Source organism: Corvus moneduloides, chromosome 3 (assembly GCF_009650955.1).
Source record: "Corvus moneduloides isolate bCorMon1 chromosome 3, bCorMon1.pri, whole genome shotgun sequence".
Taxonomy (NCBI): domain Eukaryota; kingdom Metazoa; phylum Chordata; class Aves; order Passeriformes; family Corvidae; genus Corvus; species Corvus moneduloides.
The window spans coordinates 1,808,077-1,827,144 of NC_045478.1; the positions used below are offsets into that span (position 1 = coordinate 1,808,077).

The 19,068-nt window shown below is 48.3% G+C and overlaps 1 protein-coding gene across 3 annotated transcripts in view; it reads right to left on the reverse strand.

Moving 5' to 3' along the window:
• ELP3 (elongator acetyltransferase complex subunit 3) overlaps positions 1-19,068 on the reverse strand; it is a 74,797-nt gene that overhangs the window by 53,689 nt on the left and 2,040 nt on the right. For all 3 annotated transcript variants that reach the window (XM_032103566.1, XM_032103565.1, XM_032103567.1), the window contains exons 3-7: positions 18,704-18,842; positions 17,968-18,038; positions 15,889-15,952; positions 14,644-14,712; positions 13,707-13,861 (exon numbers count right to left, since the gene is read on the reverse strand). In XM_032103566.1, the coding sequence (XP_031959457.1) occupies positions 13,707-13,861; positions 14,644-14,712; positions 15,889-15,952; positions 17,968-18,038; positions 18,704-18,842 (498 nt within the window). The remainder of the gene's footprint in view (positions 1-13,706; positions 13,862-14,643; positions 14,713-15,888; positions 15,953-17,967; positions 18,039-18,703; positions 18,843-19,068) is intronic.

Below are 19,068 nucleotides of genomic sequence, written 5' to 3' on the forward strand. Positions count from 1 at the left end.
GGCTCTCCCACCCAAAATCCCTCAGATAAAAAGGCACAGCATGAACAGAAGTGGCTGAGTTAAGAAAACCTTCAGGCCTAACCCGTTCGGAGGTAAAAACCCTGAACCACACCAGTTTTCTTCTCTTTCTCAATGTTTTTACCACGTTTTAACTCCACTCTGAGGTAAAAACCCTACAACACACCTGTTTTCTTCTCTTTCTTAGTGTTTTTACCTCATTTTAGCCCCCAAAAATGGCTCTGGTCCCCAAAAACCCTCTGAAAAAAAGGCACAGCATGAGCAGAAGTGGCTGAGTTAAGAGAAACTTCAGGCCTCATCCATTCTGAGGTAAAAACCCTGAACCACACCAGTTTTCTTCTCTTTCTCAATGTTTTTACCACGTTTTAACTCCACTCTGAGGTAAAAACCCTACAACACACCTGTTTTCTTCTCTTTCTCAATGTTTTTACCATGTTTGAACCCCAAGGAATGGCTCTGCCATCTGAAACCCCTCAGAAAAAAAGGCACAGCATGAGCAGAAGTGGCTGAGTTAAGAGAAACTTCAGGCCTAACCCATTCTGAGGTAAAAACCTTAAAACACACCCATTTTCTTATCTTTCTTAATGTTTTTACCACGTTTGAACCCCAAGGAATGGCTCTCCCACCCAAAATCCCTCAGATAAAAAGGCACAGAACGAGCAGAAGTGGCTGAGTTAAGAGAACCTTCAGGCCTAACCCATTCTGAGGTAAAAACCCTGAACCACACCAGTTTTCTTCTCTTTCTCAATGTTTTTACCACGTTTTAACTCCACTCTGAGGTAAAAACCCTACAACACACCTGTTTTCTTCTCTGTCTCAGTGTTTTTACAATGTTTGAACCCCAAGGAATGGCTCTGCCATCCGAAACCCCTCAGAAAAAAAGGCACAGCACGAGCAGAAGTGGCTCAGTTAAGAGACACTTCAGGCCTAATCTGAGCAGGGCTGTTTGCATGGACTAATTAACCGCCCGGCTGTAACGAGGAGCAGGGAATGGCGGCGGCTGGAGAGGGAAGGGTGGTTTGGTTTATTTTTATTTCCCTCACAGCTTCGATCAAGGACCTCTGGGCAAGGTCTGGAGGGATCCTGCCACTCCTGACAACCGGGACGGAGCCGTGCTCCGCTCCTGCCATGCTGGGCTGATAAATGCGTAATTATCCCAAAAGCCATAATCACTGCCTGCTCTCAGAGACATCCAAGCAGGTCCTGAAAGGTCTGTCTTAGCTCAGGGAGCGAAAAAAAAAAAGAGAAAAGGACATTGAACAGAAAAACCCTGACAAGACCTTCTAACACTGCTGGGTTTTTCGAGCCTGCGGTGTTTTCTGAGCTCCCATCCATCAAGTTCACGGCAACAGCAATTCAGAGGATTTTTTTTTTTTTTTCCAGCAACAAATTATTAGCCAGCTGTAACAGCAAACACCAGGATGAATTAACATATGCTGGAGTGAATTATTTCCAACAAGGAAAATGCACGCCTGGAACAGGAGCTGAGTTGCAACCTCTTTTTTTTACCCACTCCCATGAAAAATAAATGTTTAGAGGGGGGAAAAAAAAGCCAAAACAAGGCTAATTTAGGCAAGGCAGTGCTTATCTCCTCCTCCCTTATGTGAGCTCTCTGCCTTTCCCAAACCTGTCCCAGTGAGCAGAGCCAAATTACAGTTTGGAAATTATGGCTTCACGTTTCCCCCAGCAGAGAAGCAGCAACACGAGGTCCCAGATTCCTCACACTGAAATTTAGGGAGACCTGAGTCTGGAATTGGACTCCCCAAAGTTTTTAGTGCTCGTGGTGTCTTCAGGATTTGGCAGTTCTCACTGGACATTTTTCCCAAGAATGTTTTTGGTCACTCTCAGCCCAACCATGGCCTGCACCAAGAAATTATTTGGATTTAATTTGGATTTAATTCCCATTTCACCAGATAGCCCCAGTCCTTGTTGTGTCAGAGAAAAATCAACATTTATCCTTCTTTTCTCTTCTCTGTGCCACTCAGGACTTCATAAATCTCTATTATATCTCTCTTAAATATCTTTTCCCTGCTTCCACAACATCATTTTCCTCCTCCCTGATTTTTAAAAGGAAGAACTGAGCAAGGTTCAAGCTGTGAACGAGGAGGCTCCACAGCACCATTTCCCAGTTTTCTCTCTATTCCCATCACCGCAATTCCTCACACCGAGTTGGTTTTATAACTAATACCAAGCACCAGGGCTGTGTTTCTCACAGTTATCAACCAAAACTTTAAAATCTTATTATTGAGTGGCATCAGCCAACTTGGAGATCGTTGTGAAAAACAGGAAAAACCTTTTTATAAGCAATGCTTTATATATCAACACTAATTTTCTCCTGCCCTTTTGCGACAGGTCAAAACAACCTGTTCCAGCACAGATTCCTCTGGGACACCACTAATGACCTCCCTCTTTTGTTAATTGATCACTTAATCCATCTCTTAATATCTTTCAATAATTTCTGCATGCAAAGCTTCCACTCTGATTCCCACAATCCGCTGAAGGGTTTTTAGAGATCCAGGCAAAGTTAGAGAGCTCTGTCAAATGCTTCAGAGAAAGCTACAGCCTGAATGTGTTGTTGAAAGCATTTCTCGTAGCCAGAGGGCAGGAATTCATCTGCCACACGATGGGAACGAGTTCTGTGCAAACAAGAACCTCTCTGTACTCAATCTACGTAAAGAGGGAGGTGCTTTGGGGTTTCAGCAGCTGAAGAAAATGAATTCTTGTCCTAATAAATACAATTGAGGCCCAACACATCAGCAAAACACATTTTGCAATATGTCTGGGAGAGGAAAAGACACAAAGTGCTTGTAAAATGTCCCATATTCAATTTATCACGTGAGGAGGGCTCACGCTTCCCTTCAGCACGAGCCAGAGAGTTTAAATCTCAGATTAATATCTGAATGTCACTAAAAAAACCCCAACAATTCATCTTATGTATGGGAAATCCAACACACCACTGATCATCCCAGCTCGGGTTTCCTGCAGCCAAGACAAAGAGATCATGGATGAAACCATGGGATGGTTTCAAGCAGCCATCCCAAAGCTCCTGTCCCTGCTCCCAAGGACAGACTTCCCATCTCCTCCAATTCCCACTAAAATGGCACCCAAAGAAAAGAAGCCATGGAAGTCATCCTGAAAGATGTGACAAAGCTACAAAAAAGGAAGGAATGGTTCAGAGGAGCAGAAGGTTGAGAGCCCTGTGAAGCTCTGGGCTTGCTACAGACGAGGGTGAGGCTTCCTGTGCCAACCTGTCCAGAGTGACAGAATCAGGAATTTATTGAGCTTGAAAAGCCCTTTAAGCCCAACCATTCCCCCAAGCCCAGCACCCACCTCTGTCCCAAGCACTTCTAAACTAATTTGTTTTTTAAAGTAACAACAAGCCCTGCCAGGCTACCAAACCCACGCTGAACCGGGAAAAATCCCATTTGTCAGGGATAATAACCCCAGCCAGGATGATTTTCCAAACCATTTTGTGGCTCGTGGCGCAGAGGGAAAGCTTGGAACAAAGCGACACTCAGCACAAAGGGAGAAAATTGGAGACGCTTGGAGCCCTGGTGTTTCAGAAAGAACCAAATGCATTTCTCAGGAACGATTTGGGAACTTCACAGAATCACACAACCGCAGAGCGGTTTGGGTTGGAAGGCACCTTAAAGATCATCTTGTCCCCACCCTCTGCCATGGGCAGGGACACCTCCCGCTATCCCAGGTTGCTCCAAGCCCCTTCCAACCTGGCCAGAAACACTTTTAGGGATGAGGCAGCCACAGCTTCTCTGGGTAAACTGTGCCAGGGCCTCCACGCTGTGAGAGAAGAGCACTCCAAGGAGTAATTTCTGTGCAGAGATCCAGGATAAACACTCACAAGTGTCTCTTTGCACCGAGTATCAGCCTGTGCTCCTGTCAGGGAGAGAAAAGCAGGAGGCTGGGGCAGCATTTAGTCAACATTTCGTTTTGCTCTCCCTTTTGCTCAGCTTTGCCAGCTCCTCACTGAGCAATCCAAACCCTCAAAAGCAGCAGCTCCCAGCCCCACTTCAGTCCCTTCGGTGGCTTCCAGCAGGATCTCCTTCAACCCTTCCTTCAATTCCACCTCTGCCAGGCAATCGATACCAGCTATTCCCAGAGGTTTTCCTCTCATCCCCTTCTCCCTTTATCCAAGCAGGTAACACATCCCAGGAACAGCAACCCCCGTCCCCACAGTGACACCGGAGCCCTGGCAGCCTGCACAGCCGGGGAAACAAAAGCCTGGTGGAAAACTTCCACCAGGAGATGCCCAAGATTCGTCCTTGATTCCTCACAGCTTTGCTGTGCAATTACTTCAGGAAGAACTTGAAAGAAAAACCATTCTGCTGCCTGTTGCCAAATCAATACAATCAACCATTAGGTCATAATTATAAAGACAGTTTCGCAGGGAATTGTCAATACAGAGTTGCAGGCGTGGGCTAACAAAGGATGCAGGGAGAGGGAAAAAAAAACCCCTTACACCTAAAATTATGGAAGAAACGACACGACAGCCTCTTTCATTAAACCCACCCTGAAATGCGAGTTTTTCTTGCTGCGCTGGGTGAGACTGACACGGACTTGCAAAGAACGCAGCTCCAATTTCAGCTCTGATATTGACTCACTGAGGCCCAAGGAAAGTCGCATATTCCTATGAACAACCACTTCTCAGCTGTTCCTGAGGAAAATAACCAAACCCCATGCCCTGAAAGTGCTGCTGCATAAAGAAAGTGTCCAGCCCAGCCCTTTGATTTTCAGCTTCTTTTTCCACCTCTTAAATGGGATGGAGCCCGTCCCCGTCTGACTCCGACGGAGAAAACATTTAGCTCGAGGAAGGAAAACAGCTTGATTGCTGCTTTGAGGAAACAAAGAAATTGTATCCATAAAATTATAAAGAGAGCTAATAAAAAGCAGCCATCAGCCAAAACTGCCAGTGGAGAGCTGCGCTTTACTCATCTTGATCTCCTGCCAAAGCAAGTCCCTCACCTATAAAGCTGCGATAGGATCGCGCTCAAAAAAGGGCTGTGAAAATCCTCGTTCTCCCCATAAAAACACTCCTGGGCTTGCTGCAGCAGCTCCAGGAACTCCTGGTGCCTCTTCCCCAACTCCTTTTGCTCCCTCCTGTAGCTCCAAGGTGCCCACGGCTCCTCCTCCACGGCATGGGGTTGGGATGAGATGAGCTTTGAGGCCCTGGCCAACCCGGTTTTATGATTTTATTCAACTTTTAATGGCGGTTGAGTCATTGTTTGGAAAACGATTTCAGCTTTTCGCTGCTACAGTCACCTAAAAACTGCATCATCCTCAGGCACAGATATCCCTCACAGCTCTGGGGAGGATGTGCTGTCCCAAGCAGCAGCTTCCTGGGATGGGGGGAGGTCAAATGTTTCCTGCCACGGCTAAAAGCCCCTCAAATGGCAGAATCTGGATTTTAGTGAGACAAATACAGAGAGGAGACAGCCAAAGGGGAGTGACCACCTGTGTGTCTTGCCGGAGGTGGGGAAAAGCAGAGACTGTGGGTGTTGGCCTCCCCTCCCAAGGAACAAGTGACAGGATGAGAGGGAACGGTTTAGATGGAATATCAGGGATCATTTCATCCCTAGAAGGGCTGGAAAGCACTGGAACGGGCTGCCCAGTGCAGTGGTGGAGTCACCATCCCTGAAGTGCTCAAAAACGTGGATGTGGCACTTGGGGATGTGGTTTAGTGGTGCTGGTTGATGGTTGGACTCGATGACCTTAAAGGTCCTTTCTAAATTTAATTACCCCGTGATTCCGTGATCTGGAAAAGAGAACGGAACCAAACCCCAGCACCGCAAGACCCAGGAGCATCTTCCATAAAGCAAGGACTGGCACGAGCTCACGGAGTCAGAAATGGGAGGTGGAGGCGGAAACTCCTCCTGTCCCGGCCCTCAAGGGAGCCAAGGCTCGTGGGGTGGGATCCAGCTCCTGGATGCAAACACCCACACAGAGCTGGGCTCTCATTTCCGCAGCAGTCAGAGCCCAGAGAGCCACAGCCCCAGCAGGAGCTGGATCCCTCCCCGCTGATTTCACCTCCCGCAGGGGCACATCAGGCACCCAGGAACATCAGAGCCGAGCTCTGAACCCACCAGCTGAACCCACACCTCACCCCAGAGCTGCCAGGGAAAAGGGGGAGGTTATTTTTGCCCAAGGAACAAAGGTCCTTCCCACTAACGTTGGAGTTTTCAGAGCAGCACACAAACTGTCTCCGGAGACGAAGCAGGCAAAGGTCGTGCAGAGAGAGTTAAAAAACGAGGTCATTGCACAACCCAAGGCCCAGACAGAGGGAGAGCAAATCCAGGCTGCACAAACACCCCCAAAGATCTGCATTTCCAGTTCTGAGCATCCGACTTCCCGAACTTGTGAGCCGTGAGCGGCTCCCGGAGCGCCCCTGCTGCCACACGTATTTCAAACCAAACAGCCCCTGCTCCGCCTGGCACAGCGCTCCCCAAAGCCGCAGCAAAACCCCTCCTCGCCACCCTCCTGTAAAAGGACCAAGATTAAACCTGCCTTTTGCTGTTGTTCCACGCCTATTGCACCCACCATGTCACTAGAAAATGAGTTTTCTTTCAAATTAATTTAGCGCTGTTGAAAGGCGGCGGCTCTGGGTTTACAGCATCAATGAGGCGAGCAGAGCACAGCTGAGGGAACCATAAACCACATCTCCCTATTTCACCAGCTCATTTTCATCTGGGCCGCAAAGCAATCTCTGCTGAAAGCAGGCGGAAAAGGGGAGCGTGGGTCCCCTGTCAGCGCTGCAGGGCATGGGATGATCGGTTTGGATCGCTTGCATCCTCCTGCAGCTCAAAGCAATGGGTAATATTTGAGTTTCTGCCTGCTTGGAAAATCGGGATACAACAGCAACTGCTGCTGCAATCCGCAGGATGGTGTCAATGACAAAGGGATTAACCCAGGAATCTTATTCATACACACCGCCCTGCTCTCTCTTTTGGATCACCACCACAATTGGAATTAAAACTGTATCATCCTCAGGCCGGGTTCAAATTCATACGGGTGGCCAAGCCCTGAATAAAGCTCCATCTCCAGCCGCCGATCCCAGCTGGGCACTCGGATCCCATCCCAGCATTAACATTTTAGTGCAGGTCACCGGAGAACTTGTTGTGCTTTGCCAAATTACAGAGGCACAGCAGTGGAGCAGCAAAAATGAGCAAAGTATTCCCTTTGGCAGGTGTTCAGCAGTAATTTGCTGAAAATGTACAGGAAAAAGCAGGGAAATTCATTATTTAGCTCTGACAATGTCATGACCGCCAAGGCCGCCGCTCTTTCCACCAGCACGGGATAAAAGGTGGATTTACAAATATTGCTAATTTTGGTGTGGCTCCAATTCCTGAATAAACCACCTCGGAATGCTTGGAGGAAGACAGGTTTGATTCCAGCCTTGGGAAACCCGAAATCACCCAGTATCACCCATGGAAAGGCGTGGGTTTGGCTTCCTCACACGTTTCATCCCAAACCTGAGTGTTTCACAGGCAGGGGAAACAGCAATAGGGCAGATAACGGGATCAGCAATCCCATTCCAGGGCTGCAGGAGGGAAGGAGATGGACAAGATTAGGATGGGATGGAATGCCTTCCGCTCAGAGATCTTCCAAATGACATCAACTCCAGCAGTTAAAAGTTGGAAAATGCAGCAGGAAATGAGCAGTGCCAAAGTAATGGGATGGCAACAAAGGCCAGACAGCTTTGGGGTGAAATTCCTTAAATTCTGCATTTAGGGATGAACACCCAGTGCCAAACAGGCTTTAATGAAAAATATAAAATGGTTTGGGTGAGAAGGGACCTTAAAGCTCATCTCATTCCAACCCTGACACCTCCCACTATCCCACCTTGCTCCAAGCCCCGTCCAGCCTGGCCTTGGACACTTCCAGGGATGAGGAGACCACAACATCTCTGGGCAACCTGTGCCAGTGCCTCATTACAGATGAGTCCCATCCAAAGCTGGAAACAAAGAAAATCTGCCTGTTTTTCCCGAACATTAGGAGCTCCAAATCTGTGGGCACAAAAGGAAATCCAGGCAGATTCTCTGTTGTGAATGATCTGGCACTAAAGCAGCAGCCACTTATCTCCTGCCTGGCCCACCCGGATGTCCGGAGGGATTTGACAGACAAGCTCTGACGGATCCAGCCACGGCAATTTCCAAAGCTGCTGCCTCCTGCTATTCCCTTCCTCCTGCCAGGAGCAGGCACAGGAGGGGACATGGAGCCGGTGAGTCCCCACATCCCCCTGCTGCCCAAATTGCCGCTGGAATTGGAGCTGGAATTGGAGCTTAACCCGGCAATTTGGGCTGGAACCGGAGGAAAATTCAAGAGCCTCCCTGTCACTGCACCCACTCATTACGGCAGGGCGAGGGGTGGGATCCGACTGTCAAACCCCGGCAATTTGCAACAGGACAATTTCCCACTCCCCCCAAGCAGAGAAGGAGCTTCTCAAATAAAGCTCTCCTTCCCAAATTCCATGAATTCGCCCCGGGGTGAGCTGTGGCAGCCGGAGGGGGGGTGAGTTGAGCTGCCTGCTCTGGAAGGGGTAACCTCGAGCAGAGGGTCAAGGTAGATAAAAGGAGAACAGCAACCTCTTCAACGGCCCCAGCATGAATCACTGCGGCGAGTGAGTCAAAGCCTGGCTTGTTTTTGCTGGAGTCACAATTAGCACTCGGAAAGCTCAATTAAGAGACATTAGCGAAACGAGCGCCGTATGCCAGTGGAGCCCCGGAATTGTAGGACGGCATCTTCCCTGCCTGGAGGAACCACGGAAATGGGTTTGCTCTGAGCTCTTGCCTGGAGGATTTCTCACGGTGGGGTCTGCGGAATACGGGCACAGGCACGACGTGCTCGCTTGTTACCCCACAGAACTTCACAGTGCCCTAAAAGCCAAGCAAAAAGGCTCAATTTTGGTTGAAGTACAGCACCAGCAAGCCCAGAGTTCACTGCAGGAAGCTCTATCTTCCAGCAACCTCCTAAAGTCTTACTTGGGAAATTTAGAACAGACTTCAACTTGATAAAGCTGGGTTTGGGTTAGGATTAGGGTTATCTTTTAAGAGCAGGTCTGTTCCTCCCTATTGAAAAGCAAATTCAGGTGTGGCTGAGTTGTGAACCTTCACAACCACAGAATTCCAGACTGGTTTGGGTGGGAAGGGACCTTAAAGTCCATCCAGTTCCAACCCCAACACCTTCCACTATCCCAGGTTGCTCCAACCTGGCCTTGGACACTTCCAGGGATCCAGGAGCAGCCCCAGCTTCTCTTGGGAATTCTGTGCCAGGGCTTCACCGCCCTCACAGCCAAGAATTCATTCCCAATATCCCACCTAACTCCACCCTCTGCCTCCAGCTACCACGATTTCTTGGAACAACTGCAGCTTCTATCGGAAGAATTGCTGGTATCTGAAATTAACGTGGGAATTTGAGAAAAGAATCACGGAATGGTCGGGGTTGGAAGAGGCCTCTGGAGACCACCCAGCCCCGAGCAGGCTCACCAGAGCAGCCCGCACAGGATCACATCCAGGTGGGATTGGAGAAGGAGACTCCACAACCTCTCTGTTCCATCATCCTCAAAGAAGTTTTCCCTTTCATATACAACGACCTTCCCACAAACCCCATCCTCTGATAATCACACAAAGCACATTTGTCACAGCTTGCTCTGATCTGACCTGTTTCAGGAGAGATTTCCAGCTGGGATTCAAAAGGCATCGGGAGCTCCACATCCCAAACCAAGCACTGCAGGAACCGCCAGGGCTCGGGGTTTGTTTTTCCTCCCTCAATGGATTAAGAGGTGCCAAGCTGGGCCCTAAGCTCTGATTATGTACAGAGCTCAGGAGTAGCTGGATCTATCCTCTTCCCAAAAAAATCAATCTGGCTTTTGGGATACCCAAAGGAAACTTCCCACCAGGATAATGTCTGGGGCAGCAGGAGGCACTGCTGCCCGTCTCGAAGCTCCAGGGAGGTCACAGCTAATGCGGGAACACAAAAGGACTCCTGGCACAGGCAATCGATGGCGAATCCCAGGAAAAGGTGGAGTCGGGAGCTGCGATTGCTCCTCAGAGTTCTGGGATTCTGTGAGTTTAAAAGGAGCTTTTTAAGGGACTGATGAGGGGAGGGGAAGCTGCCCCGGTTTCGGATCAGGGAATGGCGATGTCTGCTCTGCACCTGGATGTTGCCACGTGAATTTCAGGTACAGGAGAGACCTGAACTGCAGAATGTGAGGTCCCAGCAGTGTTACCTCCTTCCTTTGCCAAGGCAGCCTTATCAGACATCGGGCAATCCCATCGCACTGCTAAAAAAACAACTTGAAAATCATTTCCATGCCTTTTAAAATGCTGAAATCATAGACATCATGGAATGGTTTGGGTGGGAAGGGATCTTAAAAGATGATCCAATTCCAACCCCCTGCAGGCACCTTTCACTAGACCAGGCTGCTCCAACCTTGGACACTTCCAGGGATCCAGGGGCAGCCACAGCTTCTCTGGGCACCCTGTGCCAGGGCCTCCCCACCCTCACAGCCAGGAATTCCCTCCCAATATCCCATCCATCCCTGCCCTCTGGCAGTGGGAAGCCATTCCCTGCATCCTGTCCCTCCATGCCTTGTCCCAAGTCCCTCTCCAGCTCTCCTGGAGCCCCTTTAGGCACTGGAAGGGGCTCTGAGCTCTCCCTGGATCCTTCTCTTCTCCAGGTGAACTCCCCCAGCTCTCCCAGCCCGGCTCAGGAAGAGAAGCCAGAGCTGCTGCTGCAGTCCCAGGAGCTGCAGGGGTGCAGAGCCCTTCCTGATTTTCCTGCTTTTCCCAAAGCAGGCGAGCTCTCCTCGGGCCTCCTTCCCTCATTAGAAGTCAGCTCCCGGCTCCGGTGACTCACGGTGGCAGCTAAATAAACCCAACACCTCTCATGACTCACGGGTCAGGTGAGAGGAGCAGCAATTCTCATTTGCATGTGCATTTTACACCTTCTCGGAGGCTGATTGTCCTCAGGAAAGAGCAAAAGCAGCCGCAATCAAGTCAACACTCGGGGCTTGATGGGAGCAGCTCCCGGGGAAAGAGATGCGGGAGAAAAATCCATCCCAGCGATGCTTTAGCAATTGCAAAGTTCCTAATAATTGCAAACCTGCTGCTAGAGAAGGGAAGCTTATCACCAAATCCACAACCCGGCTTGATAAGCACCCAGAAGGGCCCAGAAATTCCTAAGTGGTGCTCTCAGGGAGAAAAATTAGAACTTCTCAGTCTTCTCTTTGCACACCCTCTGCAAAACAAAGATCCCCTCTGGCTCTGCAATTCTTCACGCACTCCTCGGCCAAGCTATTTCTCAAGCAAACCGAAGCACCTCGAGCAAAGAGCTCTGTCTGAACAGTCTAAAAAAGCATTTATTACCCCAAAAGGGAGGCGCTGCAGAAATATTAAAAACAACAGCGCTTTCGCAGGGAATTCATTTCCTTCCTCCGCTCACAACAGAGTCGCTACGAGAGTCTCCAAATTGCCCCGTTTATCTTTGCAAAAATCACACTTTTGGTCGATGAGTTCACGAATTTATCTGCAACTCAGAGAATCAGCTGAAATCCGAGGGGTAATTTCTTTATCCAGGCTCGCAGTGCCCGTCCCTGGTGAGGAACGGGATCGACCTCCACGGGCAGGCTCTGGTCGTGCTGTTCTGCCTGGAACTGCACAGAATCACATCCTTTTTATCAGATTAGCTGGGGCCAGAAGCCTCAGTGGGCTGATCGAGACGAAGCATTACAAGAAGAAAATTGAAAATTACGTCAGGAGGAGGACGCCAGATTGATGATCCCTCAGCGCTGCTCAGCTCAGGCCAGCACTGGACACAGAGCAGAGCACGAGTCTGGGACAAAGACAAGAAATTACTGGATAAAAGAGGGAAAACTGGGGCTTGGAGCAAGCTGGGATAGTGGAAGGTGTCCCTGCCTGTGGCAGGGGGTGGGATGGGATGAGCTTTAAGGTCCTTTCCAACCCAAACCACCTTGGGATTCTGTGATTCTCTCCTGGCTCAAGGTCCTTTTCCACATGAAGGAACCTCTGTACAAAACCTGAAGTTAAAGAATGATTTGCCCAAGAAATAAGGCTCCCAGAATCCCATTCAGAGTCAGCTGAGAGAGGCAGAGCCCAGTATAAAACAAGGAAAACGCTCTCAGAATTCCTCACTCCTCACGGCCTCTGCTGATGGAAGCGGTGAAGGAGATGAATCCTCACTACAAAGAGAAATAAATTCAACCTTGACTGTCTGTTTCAAGTGTCACTGACCATCTCAACCAATGCTGCCGTGACGACCAAGCTCCAGAAGCACAAAAACTAAAAGCTCTGATTCATCTCCAACCCCATTTTCTCGCCTCTTGAATATTTAGGAAATGCAACTCGAGTAACTCCCACAGAACTCCATTTACCAAGCACTTATAATGTGAGTTTTACATTAAAAATATCAACCTTTATTTATGTGCTGAAGAACCCACACGTTGTCAGGGCAGGTTTTTGTCACACTGCTCGATCCGTGTTGCTCTGACTCCACGGAGTCACTTTGGGTTTAAAATTGCTCGGTCACACGGGCTGTGGCAGAAATAGTTTCCTTATTATCTGCAGAGCAAAGGCCAGGCTACTTGGAAAATTATTTTAGGCCCAATAAAATTAGCTAAGACACCTGCAGCAGGGAAAAAAAATATGGACTACCCACATCCTGAATCACAGCAGTAATTTGAATGGACAACCTAGAACCACCACCCTCCTCCCCTGAGGAGTTGTGTCCTTCAGAAACTCTTTGCTCAACTTGTTTGCTATTTTATCTTGATAAAATCCACTGGGAAAGAGCAGTAGAGCACTTTTTGTTTGGTCTTTGAGTGACAAGAGGGGGGGGAAAAAAAAAAAAGCTAAGAAAACCAGCAGAAGTGTTTGGTGCCCTCCAGAGGAAAACCAAATTAAGTTGCAGCTTTCAGATACAAAGGACTGGTCCTAAAAATCGCTTCTCCTGGAGAAGACAGCTCTAAAATCGCTCCTCTTGGAGATGATAATGTCACAAATAAAAATCCACAACGACAAGGCAGCAAAGTGAAACCATCACAGGGATGCTTGCCTCATTTAACAACTCCCAAAACATCAAACTTCCTCTTTTGTCGGAAAAGCACTGAAAATTCAGCATTTCCTGCCCCAAGCACGTGTGCATCAATCAGCCCGTGCTTTCCGAGCTGTAAAACGAGCAGAGCAGCTCCTGTCACACGGAACTGCTGCAGGGGGAGCTGCATTCGGGGCTGGAAGGGGCCGGGAGCGCTGACGCTCTCCGGGCTGAGTCATTCCTTATGGGAGCTGACGTCCGGCCGCCCTCCCAGGCTGGAGCAGCTCCCCTGCCCAGCCGCAGGGAATCAATCCCGTGGCAATGGGATTTGTCACAACTCCAGACCAAGGTGATGAGGCGTGACAGGGCCAGGGCTGGCTGGAATGCCAAGAAATGGGGAAAACTTTGGCCTTTCCTGCCATTTCCAGTTCGCCGTTCCCTGCCTGCTGCTGCCGCCCCTCTGCGCTGCTGAGTTGGGCTGTAAACATCCTGTGCCTCAAAATATATTTAGATAAACACTCCCTTTTAAACAAAAAAAAAAAAAAAATCTAATTCTCTTCAGTGTTTTCAAAGAATAAACGATTTAAACCTTAAAGAATTCCATGAGGGAGAATCCAGGCTCTCACCTGACGGCCTCTGCCACGTTGTTGGAAGTGTGGCCCGACAGGGCATCGTGCAGGTTCCTGATGAAATAATCTCTGTAATCTTCAGGCAGAGCCATGAATGTTCCACCCATCACGATAAACTCCACTTTATCCACGCTGTGGCCCAGCTGCTTCAGCTGGAAAATTAAAAATATCACGGGGAAAAAAAATGATCAGTCGGGGATTTCTCCAATTGCAATCCCTGATTTTCTTACTGCTGCATTTCCTTCTTTTGTTGTTTCATGAATGAGAAATCTTTAATATTTCTGTGCAGGTTTTTTATAACCTCCTCCCCCCGCAAAAAAAAAACCCCTCCAAAGTCATTTTTTTACTGTAAGAACACAGCCCAGAGTAGAGGATTTTCCTGAAGAATCAGAATTATTTAAGTTACTGGTTACTGAAACTACCTAAATTCGGCCAAAAGGCAAAAAAATTCCTTGCGTCTCCTTCAATCCATGTAGAACAAACTCTCCTTAAAAACTCGTGAGAGAAAACACTGAATTCATGGAGAATTTTCCAATGGATTTGGAGATAAACAGGAAACTAATCAAAGCAGAACAGGATCAAGAAACTTTTCACATCTAACTCTGCAAAAACCCCCAAATAAAATAACTTTGGTAGGAAAGGCACTGTTTGAGTATTAAATTCTCCATGGAATCACCAAGAACTAGGAATTCCAGAGAAGCTCAGCTCCATTTTGTTGGAATTATTATTAACCATCACCTATTGCACACAAGAGATCTCAGGAGAGGTTCAAATCTCACCATTTATTTCATGGAAATGAGAGCTGGACAATTAAAATGTATACATTTAATTTTTTTTTGTTTTTTTTTTTGCAGCCCACCAGTCCAGAAATTAAAGCAATCCTCATTTTTTTTTTTGCATCCCAATCCCAAGGAAATTCCCTGTAAAAATGTACCTGCTCCACTCTGTGCCTTGTCTGGAGATAGGGATCGTACCGAGCCCGGATGGCCCTCATGGATGTTGGCTGCAAAACACAAAAAGATTCATTTTAGAAACTTCTTTTCCCCAAAGAACAGCAAAAAAGAACAAAAGAACTTTCAGCATTGAAATTAATGCTGAAAACTTCAAATCCTGACTGCCCCAAAGCCTTCAAACCCACCAATAAAGACTCTGCACAGTTGTAAATACCAACTTGGCTCCTTAAATCATTAAACACGTTTTTGTCCTGAGATGGCAACAGGACCTACAAGGAACACCAAAATTATTCAATTTTTAGTGCTCCCCAGCAGCTAAAAAATCTCTGCAGTGAGTCACAGCAGCGTTACAAAAATCACAAAGTGCTTCTCAGAGCACTTTTGGTTTTGGTCCTGCTCATTTCAGAACCTTTTCACTTGCACAAATCACCCAGGCAGCATCCTCTAGACTCAGTTTAAGCCTCAAATATTCTCTAAACTAAACTTATTCCTTCAGTTGAAATCCCTAAAAGCTCTTTTTCTTCTATCACCAGCTGATGGAAGCCTATTAATAATATTTCAAGAAGATTTTCAGGCACCTTTTGTATCCTGGATTCACTTGGTATTTCCCATTTTTCCTGTTTCCTTAATGGGACAAATTTTAAATCACAGAGGCAAAAAGAGACAAAGTTCCTGTTTAAAAGATGCTGCATTAATGTTCACCAAATGAATCCAGTTGGATTTCACCTCATTTTCCTGCTTTACATCCTTCCCACAGCTCTGAGGTTTTTGGTTAAAAGCAGCCACAATAATTCAGTCACAAACTGCTGCTAAACTTTCTCCAGACAGCAGGGAGAGAAAAACTAGGAGGTACAAAAATTTCGGGAGAAATCACTGCAGATAAAAGGGAATGAATGCAATTTCAGAGGCATTAACAGCTTAAAAACGGGATTTTTTCCCCCAAAATTTACGTATTTTAATCCTGTAGGAACCTCCCCACATCCTATTCCAGCGTTTGAAGACCCTTCTTACACGAGGGCACAACTTTTTACATTTTAACTCATCATTATTTACTCTGATCAAGAATTTCCCTCCTGGGCTTTGAGCTGCTTTACAACCTTTAGAAGTTTCTGAAGATTGGTTTTGGTTTTGCTCTTGGACACGAGTGAGTTGTAGGGATAAAGCCCAGCCTAACCCAAAGCCGGGCTTATGGAATGCTGGAATTCCCCAAAAGAGGGCATCAGTACCTCATATCCAGTGTAGGACTGGGTGGAATATTCGAAGTCAGAGTCAGGGCCCCCTGGGCAGTACCTGCAGGGCAAAAAAACCAGAGAAAACAGGAATTAAACTCTCACAATTCCAACTGTTTCTGTGATTCCATGAAATCCAGGAATGCTGGGAGGAGCTGAGCCTGCCTGTGTTTGCAAACAATGAAGGTCCAGTGCAAAACAGGAATTTTAATTGATTTTAGTGAGAAAGGGATTGGTCAAAACCACTTCAGACCTGTCAAATTCCTACATGCACCTAAAGCAACTTTCTGGAAGCAAAATATTGAAAATATTCCTGGGATATGGCATTATTTGAGGGAGCAGCTGTAGAGTTTTGGAGCAACAGTTACCCACAGATTAACTGATTTTGAAAAATAACTTTACAGTTTGACTATTTTCCACGATTCCCTCAAGAGCATCACTTTATTCCATGCAGAACATGATTTCTCTTTGGCGTGGAAAGATGTCAAACAGGGATCTCCTCCTGTCCCAGCACCTGCTTTTCCAGAAATTTCGGGAATTTCAGTATTTGGATGGTGAGAAAGCTCATCTTCATTGGCTCCCCGAGCTTAGGGATGTGTTATTTCATCAACAAAACATTCCAGGTGCTCAGAGATGAATTCAGACAGGAGGGTGGGCAACTCCTTCTCCTTCAGCTCCAGCAGGAAAGGTGAGGGAGCATCCAGGGAATTTTCCTTATGGATCAGCTCCCAGGACAACGCCACCTCCACCAAACCAGCCCCATTAGCTTCACAGGATAATTGATTTGTTTCCTCACTGCCAGCTCACCCCGAGTCATCTGTCATCATTATACAATTAATTAGCAAATCACCGTGCCCACATTCATTTGCTGGCAAAGAGCTGAGCAGCCGAAGCCATTTCAGACACAAAATCACCTGGAACAGCTCAAACAGAGGAGCTGAAACAAACCCAGAGTGAAATTCAGGGATGTGTTGGGAATGACAGGGAATGTCTGGAAAGAAATGATGGGAAAAGCGCAGCCAAGAGGAGATTTCAGGTGCTCCGAGTCAAACTGAGGAAGAGACTTCGAGGTTAAGCCAAGCTTGTGGTTTTTGATTCAAATAAAACCATTTTTGGCTGTTCCAGGAGGTTTTGGCAGCTGGAGGCCTCCCTTCCATCTGTGCTCTGTCATTCCAGAGCCACTGGAATGGCACAGCAAGGAATTTTCTGCAGGCAACACCTGCTCCTCCTCAGGAGGGGCTCAGCTCAGCCACCTTCAGAATTCCCAGATCCTGCTGCTTTCCTGCAGGATCTGGAATCTCCCACCTGCTCCTCTGCCCAGGGATGCAACAGCCCAAATCAGGGACACAAACCCCACCTGATCGTTAACAAATTGGTAATAAATTAATAACCATGAAGGTGGGAATCTCCTGTGGAATGGTGGGTCTGGGTCATGAAAGGAGAAGATTTCCTCCTTGAGGAAAAGGTGAAAAAAAAGCGGATTTTGGGGTGATGTGTGAGGTATCAACAACCTGGCAGCTGTGCAGAATGGGAGCCTGGCCCCAAAACGCTGCTCCTGCAACACTGGATTTATCCAGGAATGCTGGGAAAATGTCCTTTTGGGTCATGGAATCACAGCAAGGCTGAAAAAGGCATCCAAGAGCATCCAGCCCAACCATTCCCTGCCCTGAGCCGTGTCCCCAAGTGCCACTTCCACAGGGATTTTCAATCCCTCTGGGGATGGGGGCTCCACCACTGCCCTGGGCAGCTGTGCCAGGGCTGGACAGCCCTTTCCAGGCAGGAACTGTTCCCAATATCCAACATGAACTTCTCCTGGTGCTGCTTGAGGCCGTTCCCTCTCATCCTGTCCCTGTTCCCTGGGAGCAGATCCCACATGGCTCCTCCCAGGGAATTCCAGAGAGGAAAATTCCCTCTGGAGCCTCCTTTTCTCCAGGCTGAGCCCCTTTCCCAGCTCCCTCAGCCTCTCCTGGTGCTCCAAACCCTTCCCAGGACACGCTCCAGCCCCTCCTGGAGGATAGAAGTGTCCCCAGGCCTGGAGTTGTCCCAGCAGGGCACATCTGGGCCGGCCATACTCACACACAGATGTTGCCCGTGAAGTTGATGTGGGGACACCGGTGGGGTTTGCACATCACAGCCACCACAGCGATCTGCAGGGAGCGAAGTGAGGAGAGAAATCACAGTCCTTGCCTCTGAAGTGACGAAAATAAAGAGCTTCTTGCAGGGCTGGGGCTGCTGGGGCATCTGTGGGATTGTTTTAGGATGCTCCCTGCTTGGGCTGCCACCCAAAACAGCTGTGGGTTAACCCTCGAAGGGGAGAACAAAATCAGCAAGAAACAGGAACCTGTATGATTTAGTATTTCCACATGTGTGGAACTTTGGGTCTAATAGGGAGAATGAGGTGTTTTACCCTGAACTGGATTAACTGCTCTGCTGAAAAACCCACAGTGACACGGACACACTCCCCCTTTTTCCTCAGAGAATCCCAGGATGGTTTGGGTTGGAAGGACCTTAAACCCCATCCCGTTCCAACCCCGACACCTTCCACTACCCCACTTTGCTCCAAGCCCTGTCCAGCCTTTCCTTGGACACTTCCAAGGATGCAGCAGCCACAGGGAAACCTCCAAGGAAGGAACCTTCCCCCAAATCCTTTCAAAGCCACACCCCTGCGGGCACAAGGGCACGGAAAAGGCAACCTGGAACGTGCCGACGCCACCGGGCATTCCCCATCCCGGTTTTGGGCAGGAATCCGACCCAGTTTGGGGCTGGGAGCAGGGAGGATGGCGGGGGAAGGAGGGATGGTGGCTGTGCTCACCCCACTGGCCGTCCTGATGGGCTTGGCCTTGAGCTTTGGGAGCAGAACCTTCCGGAACTGGGGCGGGACAGCCGCGATGATGTCGACGAGCCGGGGCTGCGCTGGCAGCCCGTACTTGGCTGAGGTTTTGGTCTTCAGCCTGCAAGCAGAAATACCCCAAAGGACCAAAATAAGGGCTCATTTCCAGCAGTTCCACGGAGATCCTGGTAGGTTCTGGCAGTTTTGCTCTGCAGACAGAGTATTAAAGCAGCAAACAGCTGCACTGTGCATTAAGGGACCAAAAACAAACCCACACCCGCCAGCCATTTTTAGTTCTTTTTATTTTCTGCACCTTTTCCTCCCAAATATGGCTTCATCCTAACTTT